The following is a 19,055-nucleotide window of genomic DNA, read 5'->3' on the forward strand; positions in this document are numbered from 1 at the left end:
GAAAGCTCAAATTAAATCAATCTTTGAAGAAAAGGGTTCACCATGGCAAGCACAATTGACAGGAGCTATTCAATCGCTAGAAACAGAGGAGCAAAACCTGGTCAATATTAATATTTCAATTGCCGCATGGAAAAAAGCAGTGAACAGACAGGTGAAGCACATTTCATTCACAAGAGATCTGGAAAGTCTGCATCACCATCCATATCTTTCCACACTGGATGCCTCTTACAAAGTGGGAAAAGCACAGCCTTATTTTGAGCAAGCACTATCAATTCAAGTTCGAAAAAAGATCACTTATATGAGGCTCTTGGCATTACCCATTGTGGAGTTCAATCAAAGCTGGGCCCGTGCGGACAAATTAATAGCACGCAGACTTTGTGACTACCATCAGGAATCCTGGTATCATTTGCGGTGTTGCTGCCCAAAGCTAGCCAGTGAGAGGTATCGCTTGGTCATCCCAATCTGCAGAGCTCAGGGCCTCAAGCGATGCAGCGAAATCTCAGACTTGTGCTTTTTGTCCACAGAAAGTCAAATAGCAGCACGGCTGGGGAAATTTACAGACCTAATCCGTGCAGGACTAACCGCAAATGCTGAGCCGCAGAAATAAATCTGCAGGCCTGGAAGCAGGGGAGAGATGGACAAACCGCTGTCTTAAAAAATGAACGCTCTTTGCACTAAAACAGTATTACTAGAACATGATACTGTAACGAATGTTTTAGGTCAAATTAGACTGTGGCAATAATCAGGAGTTTTAACCTATTTGGTTTTTAGATACTTATTTTAGAATGTTAGCATATTGTAATGATTTTAATTAATCGAACAATAAAAACTTTTTCACACACCTTTCATGGAGACTTTCGATCCAGCATTACAGATGTCATTCAGTGCCCCCCCTAGGTTCTTTACCACCATATGAAGATTGGCTGATGGAACATTGTTATATAAATTAACCAAAATAAAATGGTAGGTAGCACTTAGAGAAAATATAATTATATGGTAATGACAATCCCCCTAATGAAATTCTATTTTATCATACCTCAGCTTGTTTTGAGATATACGTACAAAGGCCTCCCTTTGGTCTTCCACCTAGACCCTTTACGGCCTCAGTAAAATAGGTCATATAGCCATTAATATGAATTGGTTCTAAAGCACAGGGTTCCTGTAAACAAAGGATATCAGTATTAGAGATGACCTCGCCCCAAACAGGGTTATCGAATTTAGAGCGCAGCCCCGATGTATTCCATGAGATTATATTAAAGGCGGGGGACACGAGTGACTTGGGGATTGGAAGACACCAGCACCGGGGTAGCAGGGTGATCAATACCGGGTGGGACAGGTGAATTAAAGGGGCACTCACAATTACAGTCAGAAACTGTTTATCCCACATTTCTTAATGCCACAGCAACCAGGAGTTTGGTTGATCTATGTATTGTTTGCTTGTGCACAATAAAACAATATACATATAAAAATTCCTTTGCGTTTCATACACTTCGACAGAAACTAGCACTGGCAAAGGCACTACATCTGGCTTGCATTCTGAGTTATAGGAGAGACCAATTGGTTTGCCAAAGGCTGGTGGTAGAATGAAATGAGTGGCCAGATGCCCTAAAAGGCAGAAGTGGCCCTGGTGGATTTCAGTTGTGCTGACACCATGATACATGCAGTCTAATGGTTCATTTATAGCTAAACTCACAAGACTTCAGCCATCTCATTCTCATCTGAAAAGGGACATGCCTGAGGCATTGACATCTCACGGCCAGACCCTCACTCGAGTGCTGACAAACATCTGAAAAATATTTGCATAGTGCAAAAATATTATATATAAAATGTGGAGCAAAATGGGTTCTTCCCACTTAATCCCCCTGGATTTTTTCCTTTTGACTAGACAGCTTTTATACTTTTACCATGAATAAGTCTCACTACATGAGTCTCACTCACAGAAAATTCAAGGTAAATGAACTGACATTGCTATTTGGCAGTGTCTGCCTTTTAAGAAAAGGCCACTCCTATGCAGCTAGGAAAAGAGGGTCTGGGCTAATTAAAAGTACTCACGCACAACAGACTACCATCCTGCGTTGCCTGGCATCTGCGCACGGATAGGCTGTCACAGGAGAGACTCTTCAAGAGTCGATACTGGCTCGGGGAAGGCCTTAAAATATGAGCGGGTATTCACAGTGTAGGTCTGTAGTGCTTACTGAATGTCTGTAGTGCTTACACTGGTTTATACCTCACAGGGATAATCTGTCAAAAGTACAGTCTTGTGCTACTTAGGCCTAACAGAGTCCAGCATGGTTCCAATCTAGGCTAAGGACGCAGCCCAAGTGTAGATTCACAGTCTCTATTATTACTTTTGAGACTTGTATCTCGCAAACGAATCATCCCAACAGGGATCTCTCGGCACTTTTGGCGGCACAGTGCAAGCGGCTAGGACAGGAATTACGGCTTTAAAACAGCCAATTTTTTAATAGCTTCTTAAATTGTTCCAGACTGTATCATACATACACTCCTTATAGCAAGTTAGGAATTGTCATATTTCCCTGGCTTGGTAATCAGATTGTACGCCTTTGTCGTCCCCACCTACTGAGCCAAATGAATTACTCTGCTGACCAGCAGGAGGCCTCCCACATAATAGATCCATGAACAGTGCCTGACCCAGTTACTGGGAAAGGAAGGGGTGGGGAGGACAACTGCACCTGTTAATTAGCTTGTCACACTGCGCCTGGGCTGGGACAGCCAAGGCCCACAGATCCAAAGAAGGAGGGTTAGACCAAGCATAGGAGGGGCTTGCCTTTGAAGTTTAATGGCAAGGTATAAGGCAGCTGTGTCAGCAACGGGCAAAGCTAAGGTTCTCAGGGAAGCTCTTTCCACAGACAACTTAGTCTTCATATTGGATTGTCCCAGAATGTTGTGCAGGAGAATAGGGGCAGTGTGGAGTGATGTTGTGGCAGCCTAGGATTGGCCTATACTTGGCATAGAGAACTTTCAACCCTCACTTAAAAACCCCTGCACAAGGGAGAGAGACACGAGAAGACAGGAACAGGGGAGCGACGAAGGTGAAAGAATGCCCAGCTGGAAGGAGAAGCAACCTGATGCCCTGCAAAGATGGACTTTGACATTAACTCCAACTGACTAAGATGGTCTCTCCAGGGCCAGTGGGAGATTTAATCGCCACAGGGGGGGTGTTGCATAGAACCATATCCCCGAGATCTACCACAGCCCCAGGGAGCCTCATTCCCAGGTGCCCAATACATGAATATTAAGGGCCTGAGAACCCCATTCCTGGGGAATGAAGAAGCCATCACAGGGCTTCCGCCTGGGGGAGCGGGGGTCTCACATCATATTCCACTGTTCAAAACCCCAGACCAGCCAAAAGCTACAGCACTCCTCTAACAAATTGCCTGCAATTGAAATTCAGACAGTCCTTCGAGTCGGAGGACTGGCCAGTGTCTGCAGTCAAGAGGAGGAGGAGAGGAATGGATGCCTCGACCAGAGTAGGGCCCGGCCTGAAACTCTACTCTGCGTCTCGGCATTCTCAGGGAAACTGGTCACCATTGGGAGGAGCACAGCGGGCCTACCGTTTGGCCTGAGGAGGCGGCGGCAGTGGATATGGCCTGGGGAGTGTGGTGAGACGCCAGAGCAGACTCTACAACATCCTGTACACCATGGTGGCTGCATCTCTGTGCCTGGCAGTCTGACGGGTAGCCGAAGGAGGGTTACACTTGGCCAATGGTGTTGCTGGCTGCTTCAGTTCGCTACAGGCGAGTGCCTGGTGCAGCTTGTCATGGGAAGTGGGCCAGGAGAAGGGTGAACCTTCAAGAAAAAGGTAGTGAGAGGTGCCAACCCAAATCGCGGGTCTCCTTCCAGAAGCACTGGCAGTTGAGCGCTTGTTGCAATGCCTCAAACACCTGGCAGATGGGGCTGTACAGCGCAGATTTTGATGTGTGAACCGGCATGGGCCTAAAGGACTGGTGCCTGTGTATGGGGTGAAGAAGTGATACTCTCATGTGCAGATGAAGGGGCCTCGCAGCTCACACAGGGCTATGTCAAGTCAAACCTTATCCAGCACCAGCAAAAGTCAGACACATTTGCTTAAGTACTGACATCATCCCAGCCCTTGGTTGAGGTGCATTCACCTACAGATGAGTCAGGAGCTGGCCCTTTTAGTCCTGCTTACTCAACCAATCTCATCTTGCAAGCGATTTAATGATCCTGAGCCGCTCTCAAAAACCAAGATGGGGTGAAGTGGGGAGAGATATCGTACTTTTGCACCAAGATCTAAGAAACACAGTTGACAGGGTGACAGAGGCAGAAATTGGCAAAATATGAACTAGATGAGAAGGTGAAAAGGTTGAAGATCAGGGTGTTCCAACTGGCTGCCACTTCAAAAGAAAGGACAAGCAGGGTTGATATTGCAAAACGCAGAGCCTGGTGCAATAACCTACATTTCTTGGGCTACCCTGACGGAGGAAAGCAATACTCTAGAACACTTTCTGGAATAATGACCCAGCAGACCTCATTGGAAAATAGACCATCTGTTTGTTTTGTGCTTTTGCACTTGGTGCTAGGCCTCCTACCAGTGCCAATACACGGCGACCGTAGCATGTATCTGAGTCATAAAGACCAAGGCACAAACCAGAGAGCAGCTATGGAACTAGACCATCTCCTAGGACTCCCGTGAAATAATGATTTTCTCTGACTTTTTCTCAGACTGGTGCCGCAGCAGTGCAATTATCTCAACAAGTCAAACATAAGCTTCTCTACCCAGCAATCTTTAAAGCTAATTTCTAGACAAAATATTTAATTTTTTGTGACACTTTCGCTGGTCTGAGACTAGATGTAGAAAAAGAGAAGCATCAATAACAATTCTAAGGCAGACCATGCAGAGTCCAACAGAGTCAGACCGACAGAGCGGGTCAAAAAGGGACACTCACCAAGAAATGACAACGCAGATCCGGATGGTAGCCATGCCCCAAGGAATGTTGCCCCGATTCAGACCCACCCAACTGCGAACCAGCAGGGCCTTTTGTGCGGGCTCAGTGGACTCTAAGTTGTCACCAAAATGTAGCTCAAGTACCAAAACCAGACAGATTGTTGAAAAACTAAATAGAACCGTGTTTGACAGAAATAATATAGATGAGGGCGCAATGAGTAGATTGTTGAGACTGTATGAAAGGATTGGGAATTAGTGATACACTGTGACACCAACAGGTCCAGGTGAACTAAAGAGGCTGACATGCGTCGTCTTATGAGACACAAATAAAGTTGAAGGAGCAGATACAACTATTTTTGGGCACTTAACGTTAGGGGGGCAGGGATTGGGGGGGGGTGTTTTGGTTCCCAGCTCCTAAGTTACCTTGATCTGGGATAATTTTGGAACACTGGGAGAGGGAATGGGAATTACTTGCTCTGAGGCCAGGGGGCATGGGTGTCTACCCAGGCTTGTAGTACAAAACGGGACACAGAGGTTGAGCGTTGGTTTTGTACATCATTGGTTCTTATGTTACTCATTGCTGTGGGTATGGATTCTTAATAGGCAACTCTGAGTTAAGACAGAAACAAGAACATTACCATATTAACAGAAATTCTTCTCCTTCGTAGTCCCGGATACCTGACTTGTAGTCGGGTGTGATGAAAACCTTTGATTTCGTCAATTTTCCCAATTTCCGTTGATTCTCTGGAACTCTTTGGTAACAATCCAGACCCGACGGCGGAAAAAAGAATCTGAATATGGCGACCAAAGGTGGGAGCTTCCGGAGGAAGAGCGTCAACGTCACATCACGAAGGACACCAAATGGTGGTATGTCAACGCCCACCTGGGCCACGAAAACAAAAAAAGAGAGAAAAAAGAGTCTACAATTCCGGACCCAACCACTAGATGACGGAATAATGCACAGCATAGTGAATCCAGAAAGATTCACGCTGCAAAACCATATTTTCTCTACAGTGTGAGGATCACAATGTCAGTCTGGAAAGCGTTCAAAGCCGGTGGTAAAGAGTACTGGCAATGGAACCATTGCAAACATAAGGAAAGACAGGCAAGGTGAAATGGTGACCGTGAAATCAGAATTCTGACCCTTGAAGGGAATTTTTGAACAAAGGCCAATCAACTCCTCCTTATGAGAGAGTCCATCAAAATGCAGTATTGTCAACTGCTTTTGGGAGAGGCCTAGCCGCATCTCAAAGTAGGCTCAATGATCATGGAGATAAAGCAAGCTGACTGCTTTGCTGGCTCAGCCCATTAGAGAGCTAAAAAGGTGGTCAATTCAAAATAGCCGAAAGTTAAAACCAACAGATTCTCTGGCCACAGCAGGGAAATTCTCCATTACTAAGATTGTCTTTATAGTCTGGGGCATGAAGTGGGAAGATGGCCCTAGAGCACTTCATTATACGCCTTCCGGTGAAAGCCATATCTGATATGTGCAGATACTGACTGGCCTGGAAGATCGTGTTGAGGGAATAACTCCTATCACATATGGCGAATCTGCTGGGGTATGCGGAAAGGGACTCCCTGGGGGTCACAACACTAAGAAACGTAACCAAAACAATAACATGAGAACATTTCCAATTCATTGGGGAACAATTAGGATTACTTTAATTCTAGTTCCTTTGTTAATTGCAGCATTGCGATGCGTTGACTCCCCATCTGATCAATCTAAGCAATCTCCCAGAATTTAGCCGATAGGTGCAAAGCTCACCATGTCTGCACTAACAAAAAAATATCTTGAATGTTCAGAACATTAGTGATACATGTGCCTTGTATATTTCTATACCTTGGGTGTATGGGAGACAGATTCAAGTACGTTGGAAGACAGAGTGGCAAGGCTGCATTAATTTTACGATCAACAAATCTCAAGAAAATATAGTTCTTACTTAACAGCAAAAAATGACAAAAATACAAACAAAAAAGGGATGAAGAGCACAGAGAAAAATTATTGGCAATTACTACCCAACTAGCATTGTCAATTAAGCGAATATTTTTTTCTGGGAATATGCACATGTTCAGGCAAAATGCTGCCACTTAGTGCAAGAGAACCAATGGCAGAAGTGGGCTGGCTGCCCAATGCCTCATGTTGTAATGATGGACAGAAGCAACGCTGACAACTGAACTGGCTAATAAATTAAAAGGACTGACCAAAAGCAAATAAAAGTATGCTTTAAAAAAATGCATTATGGTGGTTTTGATTATATGAAGCCGACAAAACAGTAAAACAGTCTTTCTAAGCCAGACCTAAAACGCATAGATCACTGTTATTTAAAATACATTTCAATACTTCAGGCACAACAGGGTAGTACACAGTTATGATGAAGACTCTATAAAAGACGCCTCCTAAGGATGTCGAATCAGGTCTACACGATATGGGGGACACACAAATATTAACAGGTCATATTGGGAACAATAAATATAAGTCCAAAATGTATTGAACAAAACACTCATGTCAGAAGACTCCACGTCAATAGGAAATCTTCCATTATTGGTAATAGGACATTCAAAACCAAATGACCACAACTTTTCCTCTCCATATCAGACCAGAAATTATGAGAACTATGACCAAAGGATCACCAAAAATAGAGATTTGTATACATTATCTGAAAATACTGTCTTAACCAGTAAAAAAGGAGGCTAAAAGTTTGACAGCATTGTGATTGGTACCGTTTGCACTTCCACATTCTAAAGTGATGGATCAAATGTATACCTTTATGGGAACCATTAGGTTTCATCCTATATTGCATAACCCAAGGTGTCTACAATCACATATCCCCTTACGTGATTAAAATAGCCCTAGGGTAAAAGACAAAATCTTGACGGCTTCTACATGCCTCTAAGTGTGGCACGTGGAAGGTCATCTGGCACACAAAGAACCTGCTGAAACCTAAACTGTTACTAGCCACCATAATCTCACAGGGGCTACAAGATTAAAAGTATTGCTCCAACAAATATAATTCTCTAGTCACCAACTTTATTCTGAAGACTCAAGAAAACTTCAGGTTCTACAGAAAAAAAATCCAAATTGGTACACAGCATGCCAAAATATTTGTTAGAAATTGAGTCAATATCAATGACTAACAAGTGAAAGAGAAAGGATTACACTGGAGGTTTACAGAATGAACTTTTTTTGCTCTTCCTAACAGCATATGTATAGGTTTTCATTATTTAAACAAAAATACGTTTTAAACCATACACTTGTTTAAAATTAATTATCAATAGTAAAGACTGAAATGATATAGGTGAAAACCACGTGTGTTTTAGCCCTGGTGAAATGCTGAGTATTTATGAAAACCAAGCCACGTCTATCCCCACAGCAGGTGTCATCTTGACTCAAGTGGTATACGCTTATCAGCAGAGGTTTCGTTATTGGAGATATTCCAACATTACTGAGTGATCTCTACTGCGATACAGATTCTGTATTCATCGTAAAACCTCTTACCTTGGGCCGAACATGACGAATGAGGTTCCCCTCCTCAGTACGCTCCAGATAATCAATCCAGCGCTCATCCATCATATAATAGAAGTAGACGTCACTGCCATCCTCTCCATCTTCGCTCTCCTCCTCCCCTTCATCCTCTCCTCGCACGCCAGAGCGGTCAGACTCTTCCGACTCATCCTCCTCTTCCTCCCCCCAAACGGCCTGAATCTCGGACTCTTCTTCCTCCTCTCTGCCCGTGCCTCTGGAATGTTCCTGCAGAAAAAAGAAGGAATACATCAGATACAAGTGTCAAGGGTTTGATCTGTCTTGCCTGACCTAAGAACAAAGTGATCCAATCTCCTAGACGGGAGAGCTGCACACTAGGAGATAGATCCATTGACCTGAATGTAGATAAGGAGTCATTGCACCAACGTTCTGAGATGCAAGTTCTAGAAATACTGAGTGTACACATTCCCAGCGCTGATCTCCTAGCATAAGATTTTGGTGACTGGTAAAAAGGGAGAAAAAGTATCCAAAACCTTGAATCCTAACATTTACCAGAAACAAATACAAGTCTTGGCACACGCATTTTGCTGAGCGCTACAAATACTGTCTACAAAAGTGATGAGTCCAACCCAAGACCTCAAACACTACCCCCTAAGTTCATTGTTTTTGTGAACCATCCTGGGTTCAGAGTAATTTGGATGAGCTCACTTCTATGCTGTTTTCAATCTCTAGAGCACTACCAGCAACACTGGACGTAAAGAACTATCTAGGACGACTGATACTGTATAACTAGAAGAGGTGTCAAATGTATAAAACATGCAATAAATTCAATAATCATGAATTTTTTTCGCACAATTTTTTAATCTGAAATATGGGGAACACAGAAAATGTATTCTACAGCAATCAGTCTCTGAGCATTATAGTGTATTTGAAAAACCATAAACATTAAAAAAAATGTTGGGACTTACTGCGCTGCTCCCTACTTAAATTCACAATTTCCAAGAACCAATGTGCACACTACATAAACACCCAATATAATCAACTTACTTTGTTCAATCAGGACTTTACATAAGTATTTGTAGCAAAAATTAGCCTTCCATGCAGATGGCTGAAAATTATAGTTGTAAAACCACTCACCCATGCATGCAAGACATAGTTTTAAAAAAGAAAAACATCTCCACTAATGTCACACTTGTTAACCTAAATTGAGAAGTTATTCTTTTTAGTACAGGCAAAAAAAAAAATAGTATACTAGAGTACACAACCCCAAAAGCCTTCAACCAACACCTTGCTGTCGGAGAAGAAAAAAGACTGTTTCACGCCACAGCAGACACCGAAACATAAAACATACATAACAGTTTGTGTGATTTATGGTCCAATAATGCGATCTCGGGGTTCTGGTCATAACAACCTCTAATGAAATTAAAGCATCTAATCATTACGATGCCTGTCAGCTGCCACATTAAATATTATGAAACAAGAGTTGGAAAGACCTGAAAAATTAATACGCCTCTCAAAACAAAGACAGGGAACCCATTTAAACAGTAAAAGGTGAAGATATTGAGTGATAGTAAAACCGCTGATGAGGTGCACGCGCCACTAATTTTAAGAGCAACTTGGTGAAACTTCAGCGCTACCCTTGAAGAGAAACCGCTGGTGCAGTTCATGCATTGCTCACCTGCCTCTGAGGCCATGTCAACTCAGTGGTGTTGGATTCATGGATAGCATGACCATTAAAGACACACATCACAGGAGCAATAAGACCAATGATGCACATGACCAGGACCCATCAGCTTTAAGGATGACACAATCAGGAACAATGAGCAAGCCGTACTATTATCCAGCAAATAAGGCCAGTTGGGGTCATGTCAGATTAAGGGGCCATCAGGAGCACCATCATCTGGCCAACAGTGGTCATGGGAAAGGCTGAATCCGCTGGAACGAAGGAAGGAGCATGTGTGTGAAACAGCACAGTGCCTGCCTAGCCACACTCCAGACCTGCAGTTTGGAAAAGGCAGTATTATTTAAGACTGATGAAACACGCTGCAGAGAGCTGAGGAGTGACAGCAGGTAATACTTGGGTTTTGGAACATATCTTTCCTTCATGGGTTCCGGAGTAGAGTGCTATTCGTCGCAAAAAAAACGCTTCAACGCCTCGTCAGGGGTAGTAAGTGCTATATAAATGCAATTACAATACAATCTTGCTTTCAGCATGTATAGTGCTTAATGTTTGTCCAATGCAGCTCCTCAGACACAGCAGTTGTGTAGGACTCGCAGGACTGCAAGTCAACCAGTGCATGCTGCAGTCAACCAGTGCCACTAGGACTCCTTTCCAGTCAGGCAAATCCTCTGCTACTTCCTGCTCCCTCCTCCCACAGTTGAGCAGCCTTCGACGTGCCTCAGCCAACTCAAACACAGCAGTTATTCAAGCAACTAGAGGTAATTCGGTACATAATTGACACTTTTTATAATCATACCTTTGCAGCGATACACAAAGTGTCTTATTCTTCACTTCTACTGGCATGGTAATTAAACTGGGTGAAGTGTAGGGAAGATTGGAGGAGACCTTTCTTGGTCCGGGGTGCAGAATGGAGGTTTGTCACAATAAATGCGAGATCTGCTGGACTTGGAGGACTCATGCTAGTAGTCACTGTTAATAGCACAGAAGCACTTAAGGTGTTAAAAGGTTTTGCAAATCACTTTAAGACATGCTTTTTTAACACTAGCAGAGCACTGACTCAGCATGCTTCCTTTCAAAGTTACATTACGGTTTCTGCAGCAGACATACTTTCCTCCCACTCGACAACCAAACATATGCTAACTCAAGGGTATCTCACCTCAGCTCTGGAACCTAAATGAGTAACTACCAAGCAGAACAATTTACACTGCATGGATGCCCCAGAAATGTGCTACAGTTAGTAATGAAGATCCGTCTACATAGAAGACAACAGTGGGAAGAAGCAGGGGAGTGCTTGCAGAGAAGGGACCTGTCAAATAGGAATACAAGGGCAGATTGGTTTCATTTCAACAAAGGAGTGGACCAGCCGCATTCTAGAAGCGCATACGAATTGAAGAGCAATTTATAGGAGGCAAACATTTTTTTATTTCGAATTACCGTGGGTGGAAGCTCATCTCGATCAATCATTGAACAGCGGGACAGGTGCACAAATAAAGACTCTTCCCGCGGCCTTGCGTGGAGCTGGATAGGGATCTATGTTCACGACAGGCTCTGTGAAAAACTTCAAAAACCTCAGTCAAGGATTTCACAGCAGAAAAATCACTCTGCCCTCTTTCTATTCAGATGAAGAACTTTCTCCATGCTACATACTACATGAAACTTCTAACCATGTTTTGGGACATGAAACTTAGGATATTGGAGTGCTTGTCTATTACTCATGATTTAAGCGCAATCAGAATACGAAGAGGAAGCCAAAGGGACACTGCCTTCGGCCCCCCTATACCTCAATATATCAATTGTTGCGACTACGTTTGTGTGTTAATTACTACACTGCGAGCAGCCCTCCCCTTCAGGTTGGTGGGAAGATGCACATTTATACCGCTTTGATGTTGTCCTAAATGCGATGTAAGTGAATGTATGTGATGTTTCAAGATTGTTCTAGAAACAACCATTGACATGTAATTCACAGAATTCAGGAGGTCATGATGAATTCACGACCACCACCTTGAGCAAAACATGAGCAGCCTTTCAAACCTTCTTAGGGGTGTTTAAAAATTTCTCAGCTAACCCAATGGTGCTCTAGTCGAGCTTGGCCTTGACCGGTATTATAATCTTCCTTCGAATGATGTAAAAATGCTACACTGTCTTTACTAGCAATTTGCCTTCTTTACCATTCATACCGAGACCATGGAGCTCTGTCAAACTTTGAATAGGTTGAAATGATGTTCAAATCGCCTGCCGAACTGCGTGGGCGCATTGGCGTGGGAATTTAAAAGTTACCACCACACTGAAGTGGAACATGATGAAGCAGTTTAAAGTAAATGCAGAACAAGATGGGTGGTCACTGTTCACAAGATGTATAGAAGTAAAGTGACGCTCCTCTCTGTGTGTTTACAGATGCAAGGAGATGGCGTGGGTCCTGGCTAGGTCTTATGCCACCTACATAGTCAGTAGTTCTTCTCGGATATAATACCACCGCTCCTACACCTTAGCAGAGTTCCTGCTTGTAAATCCTCAGAAACAGGCATGGTCCATGTGGCAACGAGTAGCAAAATGAAAAATAATGGAAGCCGTTCTTTCCAATGCCACGAACATTCTTGGATTATGCAGGTCACACAGGGTGGCTTTAGTGCTGCACTAACACGATGATGGACCGCAAAGTTTTGCAAAGCTGCACTTTGTTTACAATGGATTTTAATATGTTTTTTAAAATAAGTTTTCATTTTTCTTCTGCAACAATCGCATAGAAGTGACTTTTCATTCTGCAAGTGCTGAAAAACCAGAACATTCATTGGTACCACCTCTATGTTACTGCTTTCTGCAGGTATGTAGGTCTGGAGCTAGCTGGAACATGAAGTGTATCACACTACAGCTCCTTGCAAAAACATATGGCCAAGCAAGATATCAATGGAACAAAACCACACCCAAATAGCAAGTGGCCACTATGGGCCAGATATACGACCGTTCCGTTTTGAGACTTGCAAAACAGACTGTACTAATATGTCTCAGACACATTTGGTGATTCCCAATGTGGCCATAAATGACGTACCTCATCAATATTCATGAGGCAGGTTACGATTTGCGACCCATTGGGAATGGGCAACAATCACAGGAATGGTGGCCTGCTAGGGACAACAGATCTCCATGTCGGTCTGTTTTTTTTTGTTTTTTTTTTAAATAAAGCAAGTTTTTCTCTCAAATGCAGCCTGTTTTCCTTAAAAGAAAACGGGATGCATTTAAAGAAAAAAAAAAGTTTTCTTTTCATTTTTTAAGGGCAGGCAGTGGTCCATGGGACCACTGCCTTCTCTAAAAAATATTTTCGCTGCCAAACACAAAGAGGTCCCCTGGGGACCCTTTCCCATTTGCGACTGGCTTACTACCTACTTGAAGTAGGTGGTAATTGTGATTGTTTTGTATTCGCAAACCAAGCATACTATCAGAAAGGGGTGGCTTGTCATTCCCCTTCCTAACAGTGACTTGCAAACCCTATTTTGCGAGTCGGTAATAGGTTACAGACTCGCAAAATAGAGTTTGTACATACCACAATCCTTTTTAGTAGACTCAAACAGCCTGATTTTCCATTGGTGACTGCTAAAAAGGTCGTACATCTAGCCCCATGAATGCAGTGGATAACATTTTCATGAGTCCTCTCTAACTGCAGCATCTGCATTGGCCAGCCTGTGGCTCTACTATGAACGTGGGCAGTGTACCAGTTAGCAAATATAAGAGAACCTTCAGGCCGTGGGGTTTTCCTCAAACTAGGCTTCGCTGGGAAGGAGCACAACCGTAAGATGTCTTGTTTTAATTAAAATGCACATGCCTGAAGTGTGAGCTGACACTGGCAGTGCATTAATTGAGCTTGTTATCACAGTAGAACATTTGGGTTCATTATGTAAGATTCACATCGACCAGCTCATCGGAATCCGTAGTCTTTGCAATAACTTATCCAAAGACTAGAGCTATGTGAGGTAGCATCGATCGGTTGGTGTTTCGACTGACTATAATGACGGGAGCAAGAGTGCTAGGTAAGCCAATGTTCCAAGCGTATGAATTTACCCAGGTTATATGAAGAGAAGTAGGATACGAATAATGAACCCACTGATGACTGTCTGCCAAAAGAGGTAATCCTGCTCAATACATCGAAGGCTTTCGACACCACATCATGCTGTACTGGTCGAGCGGCTACAGGACTGGGTTTGCTCTGTCCTATGGGAGAGGGGCTGTAAGGGTTAGATGGATGGCTTCACATCCATGGGCGAAGCATATAGCGGAAAAGTCCTAGGACTAAACCCATGAGATGTACTTTTCCATTAAAACATGTGTCCTCGGGGGGAGGAGCCTAGCTCGCAACCGAGATGGCCGCGCTTTAGCTCGGCTCCGTTCGCCCGCCTGTGTTTTTCACATTTATCCTGCATTTATCCTGCCCCGGGAAGCCCTCCTTGCTGTGTGGTACTACTACGACGCACTGCAGGCACTTACCACTTGTTCCGGTTGTCCTGGCTGCTGTGGGTCCGGTGCAGTGCCCCCGACCATTCCCGGGACTCGAGGGCGGACTGGCCTGGTTCTTCGTCCCGGCTCCTGGGCCGGATGCAGCCTGCGGGCTTGCCCTTCGGGGCGCGCTGGAGGTGATTGGAGGGCCGCTGTTCGTGTGAGCCGGAGGTTCCTGGCTGAGAGACTCCTGTGTGGCGGCAGCCTTGGATGGTGACGCTGCCCTTCATTATTGGGGTTCCTCGTGTGTTCAGCTTCCTCCCCCTTTGTTCTCCGGTCCGGCCATTTTGTTCTTTGCCGCCCGGACTCGGAGAACGGGACTGGCGACATTGGGGGGCTGGCGAATCCCCTTCTTCTGGTGGCCCCCCTTCCTGTCCGGGGTGTTCTTCTGCCTGTCGGCGGGACTTCATCTGCTTGACTGCCGCCCCGGCGGAGGTTGTTGGCCGCGCGGCCTGTTCGGGCTCTCAAGATGGCGACCGACTTCGTTTGTTTGGGCCGGACCCGGACGAGCACTGGGGGCCCGCCGCAAGGCCCGGGTGTCGGATACTGTGAAGGTTTTCCTGCACTTAAGGGGATCTTGAACATCCTGCTATCCTGGCGGCTCTCGATGGCCGCGCCACTCCTGGCTCTGGAGACGGTTCCTCACTGCGGGCCTCCCGGGCCCCCACGACCGGATGAGGCATTGATATCGCGGGGTGTGGCTGGTACTCTCCTGGCGGACTCTGCCCCGGCTGCCGCCCCGGAGGTGCGCAACCTGATGGCGCCTTCTCCTCCTGTGCTGCTTCCTCTGCCCTTGGCCCGGGAGCTGGATTTTGTTTTGCCGGACTTTCATGATTCTCCTGGTCCCTCTCAATCACCACTGCCCGATGACGTCTCCTGTGCCGGCCCGGATGGGTCGGTTTTTATGGATATATCCTTGGAACTGTGCCTGCATCGTTTGCTACGTTCTGTGATTTTCCTGGATCTTCCGTGCTTTTCTTCCTGTGACTTTTTTGGACTGCCGTTGGACTCTCCTGCTGCCTGCCTTCTGTTCTTTCTGGCAGGGTCCTCGTTGGATCGGACCCTTACTGCTTTGGATAAAAAGGGTCAGGGCTGATGAAAACTGACTCTTCTATGCGGTAGCTCATGAACGGTTTGGATGGTCTCTGTGTCCTGATATGGTTCTGTGTAACTGGTTAGTGCTCCTGGACTTTGGCCTGATACTCTTTGGCTTCCCGAGGACTTGGACCTTTAACCCGGGCGGGTGGATGGGTGCGTTTACTCCTGTCTTTGGCCCTCCCCCGTGTGTATGTTTGTATGTCTTTACTCCCTTCTTTCCTTCCCTTCCTTCCCCCCCCCCTTTTTTTTTTTTGTCTTTTAAATCCAACTTTTCTTGCTCTACTAAATTTCGGGTTCTACTTAGGGCGACAGGCACGCTGCGGGGAGGGTAGGCCGTAGCCTTCTGCAGGGGTGCAGGGTGGGCTTAGGGGTGGGGGGGTCTGTTTGTGTCGGGGGGTCTTTTTCCCCCCTTATTTTTCCCCTTTTTTGTTCTATGGCTCTTGTGTATTCACTTTTTCAGGACTGTCACCTCGAATCTCCCCCGAGGGTTTTCTGTCCTTCTTCCGGTGTGTGGCTGAGTGTGGTTCGCTGCCTATTCTGGTATCGTGTTTCTGTAACTTCGCATGCCGGTTTTATTGTCCTGTTTTTCCCCCTGGGGGTGCATGGTCTGGCGGGTGTTCCTTTTGTTGTCTTTTTCTCCCTCTTTCCCTTCCTCCTTTATGGAGGTCCCCCTCTTCCGTTGGGGTGCGTATTGCATAGTCTTTGTGATGGGGCTTTTTGACCACGTCTTCTTTGTTCGGGTAGGGGCGGAGGTGAGTGAGCACGATTGACTGTTGCCACTGTCGCTATTTGATGGTCTGATTCTGTTTCTGTCCTTTGCTAGATTTGATTATATGGCTTCATTTTCTTACGTTGTGTTTATAAAATGGCGGCTTGCCGCGGTCCCTCCCTTGTACTCTCATGTACGGCCCGTTATTCCTTTGGTCCCCTCCCCGTGCTAGAAAATTAACCTTTATCATCCTGCTCTTGCTGAACGCTCGATGGTTTTTATTGCTTCACCAGTGCTCCTGATGTTATATCCTGTGCAGATCTTCTTTTTGTATGCTGGTTATTTGAACATTCTGTTCTGGCCAGCCCGTGGGGTTGTAGGCCAGTATTTGTGAACTTTCATTGTTCAATAAAGGTTTTAAAAAAAAAAAAAAAAAAAAAAAAAAAAAAACATGTTTCCTCAAACTCTCTTTACTCCAGACTGGTTTCCAAAGTCAGCATTTTACAGGAAGCAATGGGAAACTGTGGGACCAGCCACAAAAAGGCAAAAAGCAGGATATCTATTATGCGCATCACTGCAAATGTGTACCAAAAATCCAGATGCACACACACACAAATCCTTTTAGTTGAAGTCACAACTCTGGGCTCAAGCTGCAGTACAGTCAGGGTTCTAAGAGTCATTTAGTGGCGCAGCTATACTTTCTCCATGTTTATCTCATCATCATATAAGTACCAATACAAAAAGAGTTTAAAAAAGGGTCATTATACACCTGTAAATGTGTGCTCATATTTTAGAGGCCAGGACACAACTGTGACAGCTGCTGGTAGATAAGTTAATCAAGCCACAGGCTTTGGACATCTAAAAAAACTAAGTTAAGTGCTGGTCTGATTATTAAATGCAGGAAATGATCAAAGTAAGGTAAACGACTGTAGATTGTAAGAGTGTGGGAAGAAACTGATAGAAAAAGAAAACCCCTTAAAGTGACTGGAGACAATTTTTGGATTGGGTTCCCAGTGCTCCTGAAATACACTGCATGTGTCCAAAAGATCGGAGTGATTATTCTGTGTGCAATACATTTGAACTTGAATATGTAAAAGCAGCTTGTGTGTACAGTCCATATGTTGTTGCAAGTACCTGGTTTGTTATCTTTGGATGACAAACTTGACCAAAAATAAGAAGGAAAAACCTCTTAAAAGCCAGCCATGTAAATCTAAATTCGTAACGGTAGGTAAATATAACAAGGATGTGAAATTCCCATAACTTGTCACCTGAGACAAATCTCTTGGTATCAAGATCAAGGAGTCTTAATTTATATTTTGTCCATGTTATGTTATTAGTGTTTGGAATGCGCATGTTAACCATACAGGTTATACAGCCGCAGATTAAGAAAGGCACTGCCAGGAACCTGACCGTAGTAGAGGTAAATAAACTGCCAGATTTTTTATGTTTTTACTCAAAAAGAGAACGGGCAGAGCAGATGAATATGGGAAGGTTGTTCCAGGTTTTGGGCATGTGGAGCTGCTGCCGGCCTGGCTGATGAGGAGTGAACACCCGAAACCGGTCCCAGGATGCTTGTTTCCAGTCCAGGGATGACCTGGCCTGGCAGTTTAGGCTGAACCGTTCCCATGGGGTGCAGGGTCAAGACTGATGTGCATATGGCTGGGTCCAAACTGGAATGGCATGGGGAGCAAACAACACAATGGATTTAGGGCCAGATCTCTGTACTGGGGTGAGTATGACATTTTTCTGCTTTCTGTCCATCAATTGTACTTTGAACATTTCTATCAGGCTACTCCACTCTGTTTTATGTAGGGTATTTGCTGCGAGCCCATCCCTTCTTATTCATTTAGCTATTTAATGTACAGGAAAAAGTCCTGCAGGTACATACTATACAAATCTCCAGAAATATATAAATTCATAGATTTCTTCATTAAAATCCAAAACACGGATATTAGCCAACGGGAATTTTTGCACTCAAAACATAATTTGCCTTTTAATGATGTCCTATAAAACATGACCAATATTAAGAAGACATACAAGTCAATCCAGTGCTTTACCTAATGGGGCCTTGCTATAAACGGCGTGTGGGCATCAGCTGCTACAGCACAATTGCTAAAGATGCATAATCTGAATCTGACACAAATTCTCTCTCTACAACCTTGCTTTAATCAGCCAGAAAATGAATGTGTCTAGGTTGCAATCTGGAGGCTTGGTACCTTGTCATTATTAGTTTTATGCATGACTGCGCAATAAACTTGGAGCATGTGTCATAATACTGGTATTTACTGCTGCAAAATATATAGGTCAATGCACTGCATCATGAAAAGTATTCCGAACTTTAAGGGCGTAAGTAAAGGTGCAGAGATCTAAACCCGCATCCATATATTTTCTGGTTTATAGCTCTTACCACAAGAGTCGCTCTTTTGGCGTTAACTGCAGAAAGCATAAGATGGTGTGCTTGCAGCTTCCCGATACCACATGTTCAACAAGCGCGGCATAGTCAGCAGCCCAAGATTGGGGAGATAGCTAGGTTGGATCCTTGTAGTCCCTTCCAGCTGTAAAGGTAGAGCAAGCGCCCTTCGAATCTCGCCCGGCACATGATCCCCATTTTTGCCTTCTGCTACACTTTGTCGACGAAGTTCCTCTGCCCCGTTCCCCTTGGGGACTACCC

General features: G+C 44.6%; 1 protein-coding gene across 2 annotated transcripts in view; it reads right to left on the reverse strand.

The window, feature by feature from the left end:
- The window catches only part of LOC144773603 (F-box/WD repeat-containing protein 7-like), a 376,720-nt gene that overhangs the window by 239,728 nt on the left and 117,937 nt on the right, over positions 1 to 19,055 (reverse strand). For both annotated transcript variants that reach the window (XM_078658744.1, XM_078658743.1), the window contains exon 3: positions 8,427 to 8,678. In XM_078658744.1, coding sequence (XP_078514870.1) covers positions 8,427 to 8,678 — 252 coding nt within the window. The remainder of the gene's footprint in view (positions 1 to 8,426; positions 8,679 to 19,055) is intronic.

This window comes from Lissotriton helveticus, chromosome 8 (genome assembly GCF_964261635.1).
Source record: "Lissotriton helveticus chromosome 8, aLisHel1.1, whole genome shotgun sequence".
NCBI lineage: Eukaryota > Metazoa > Chordata > Amphibia > Caudata > Salamandridae > Lissotriton > Lissotriton helveticus.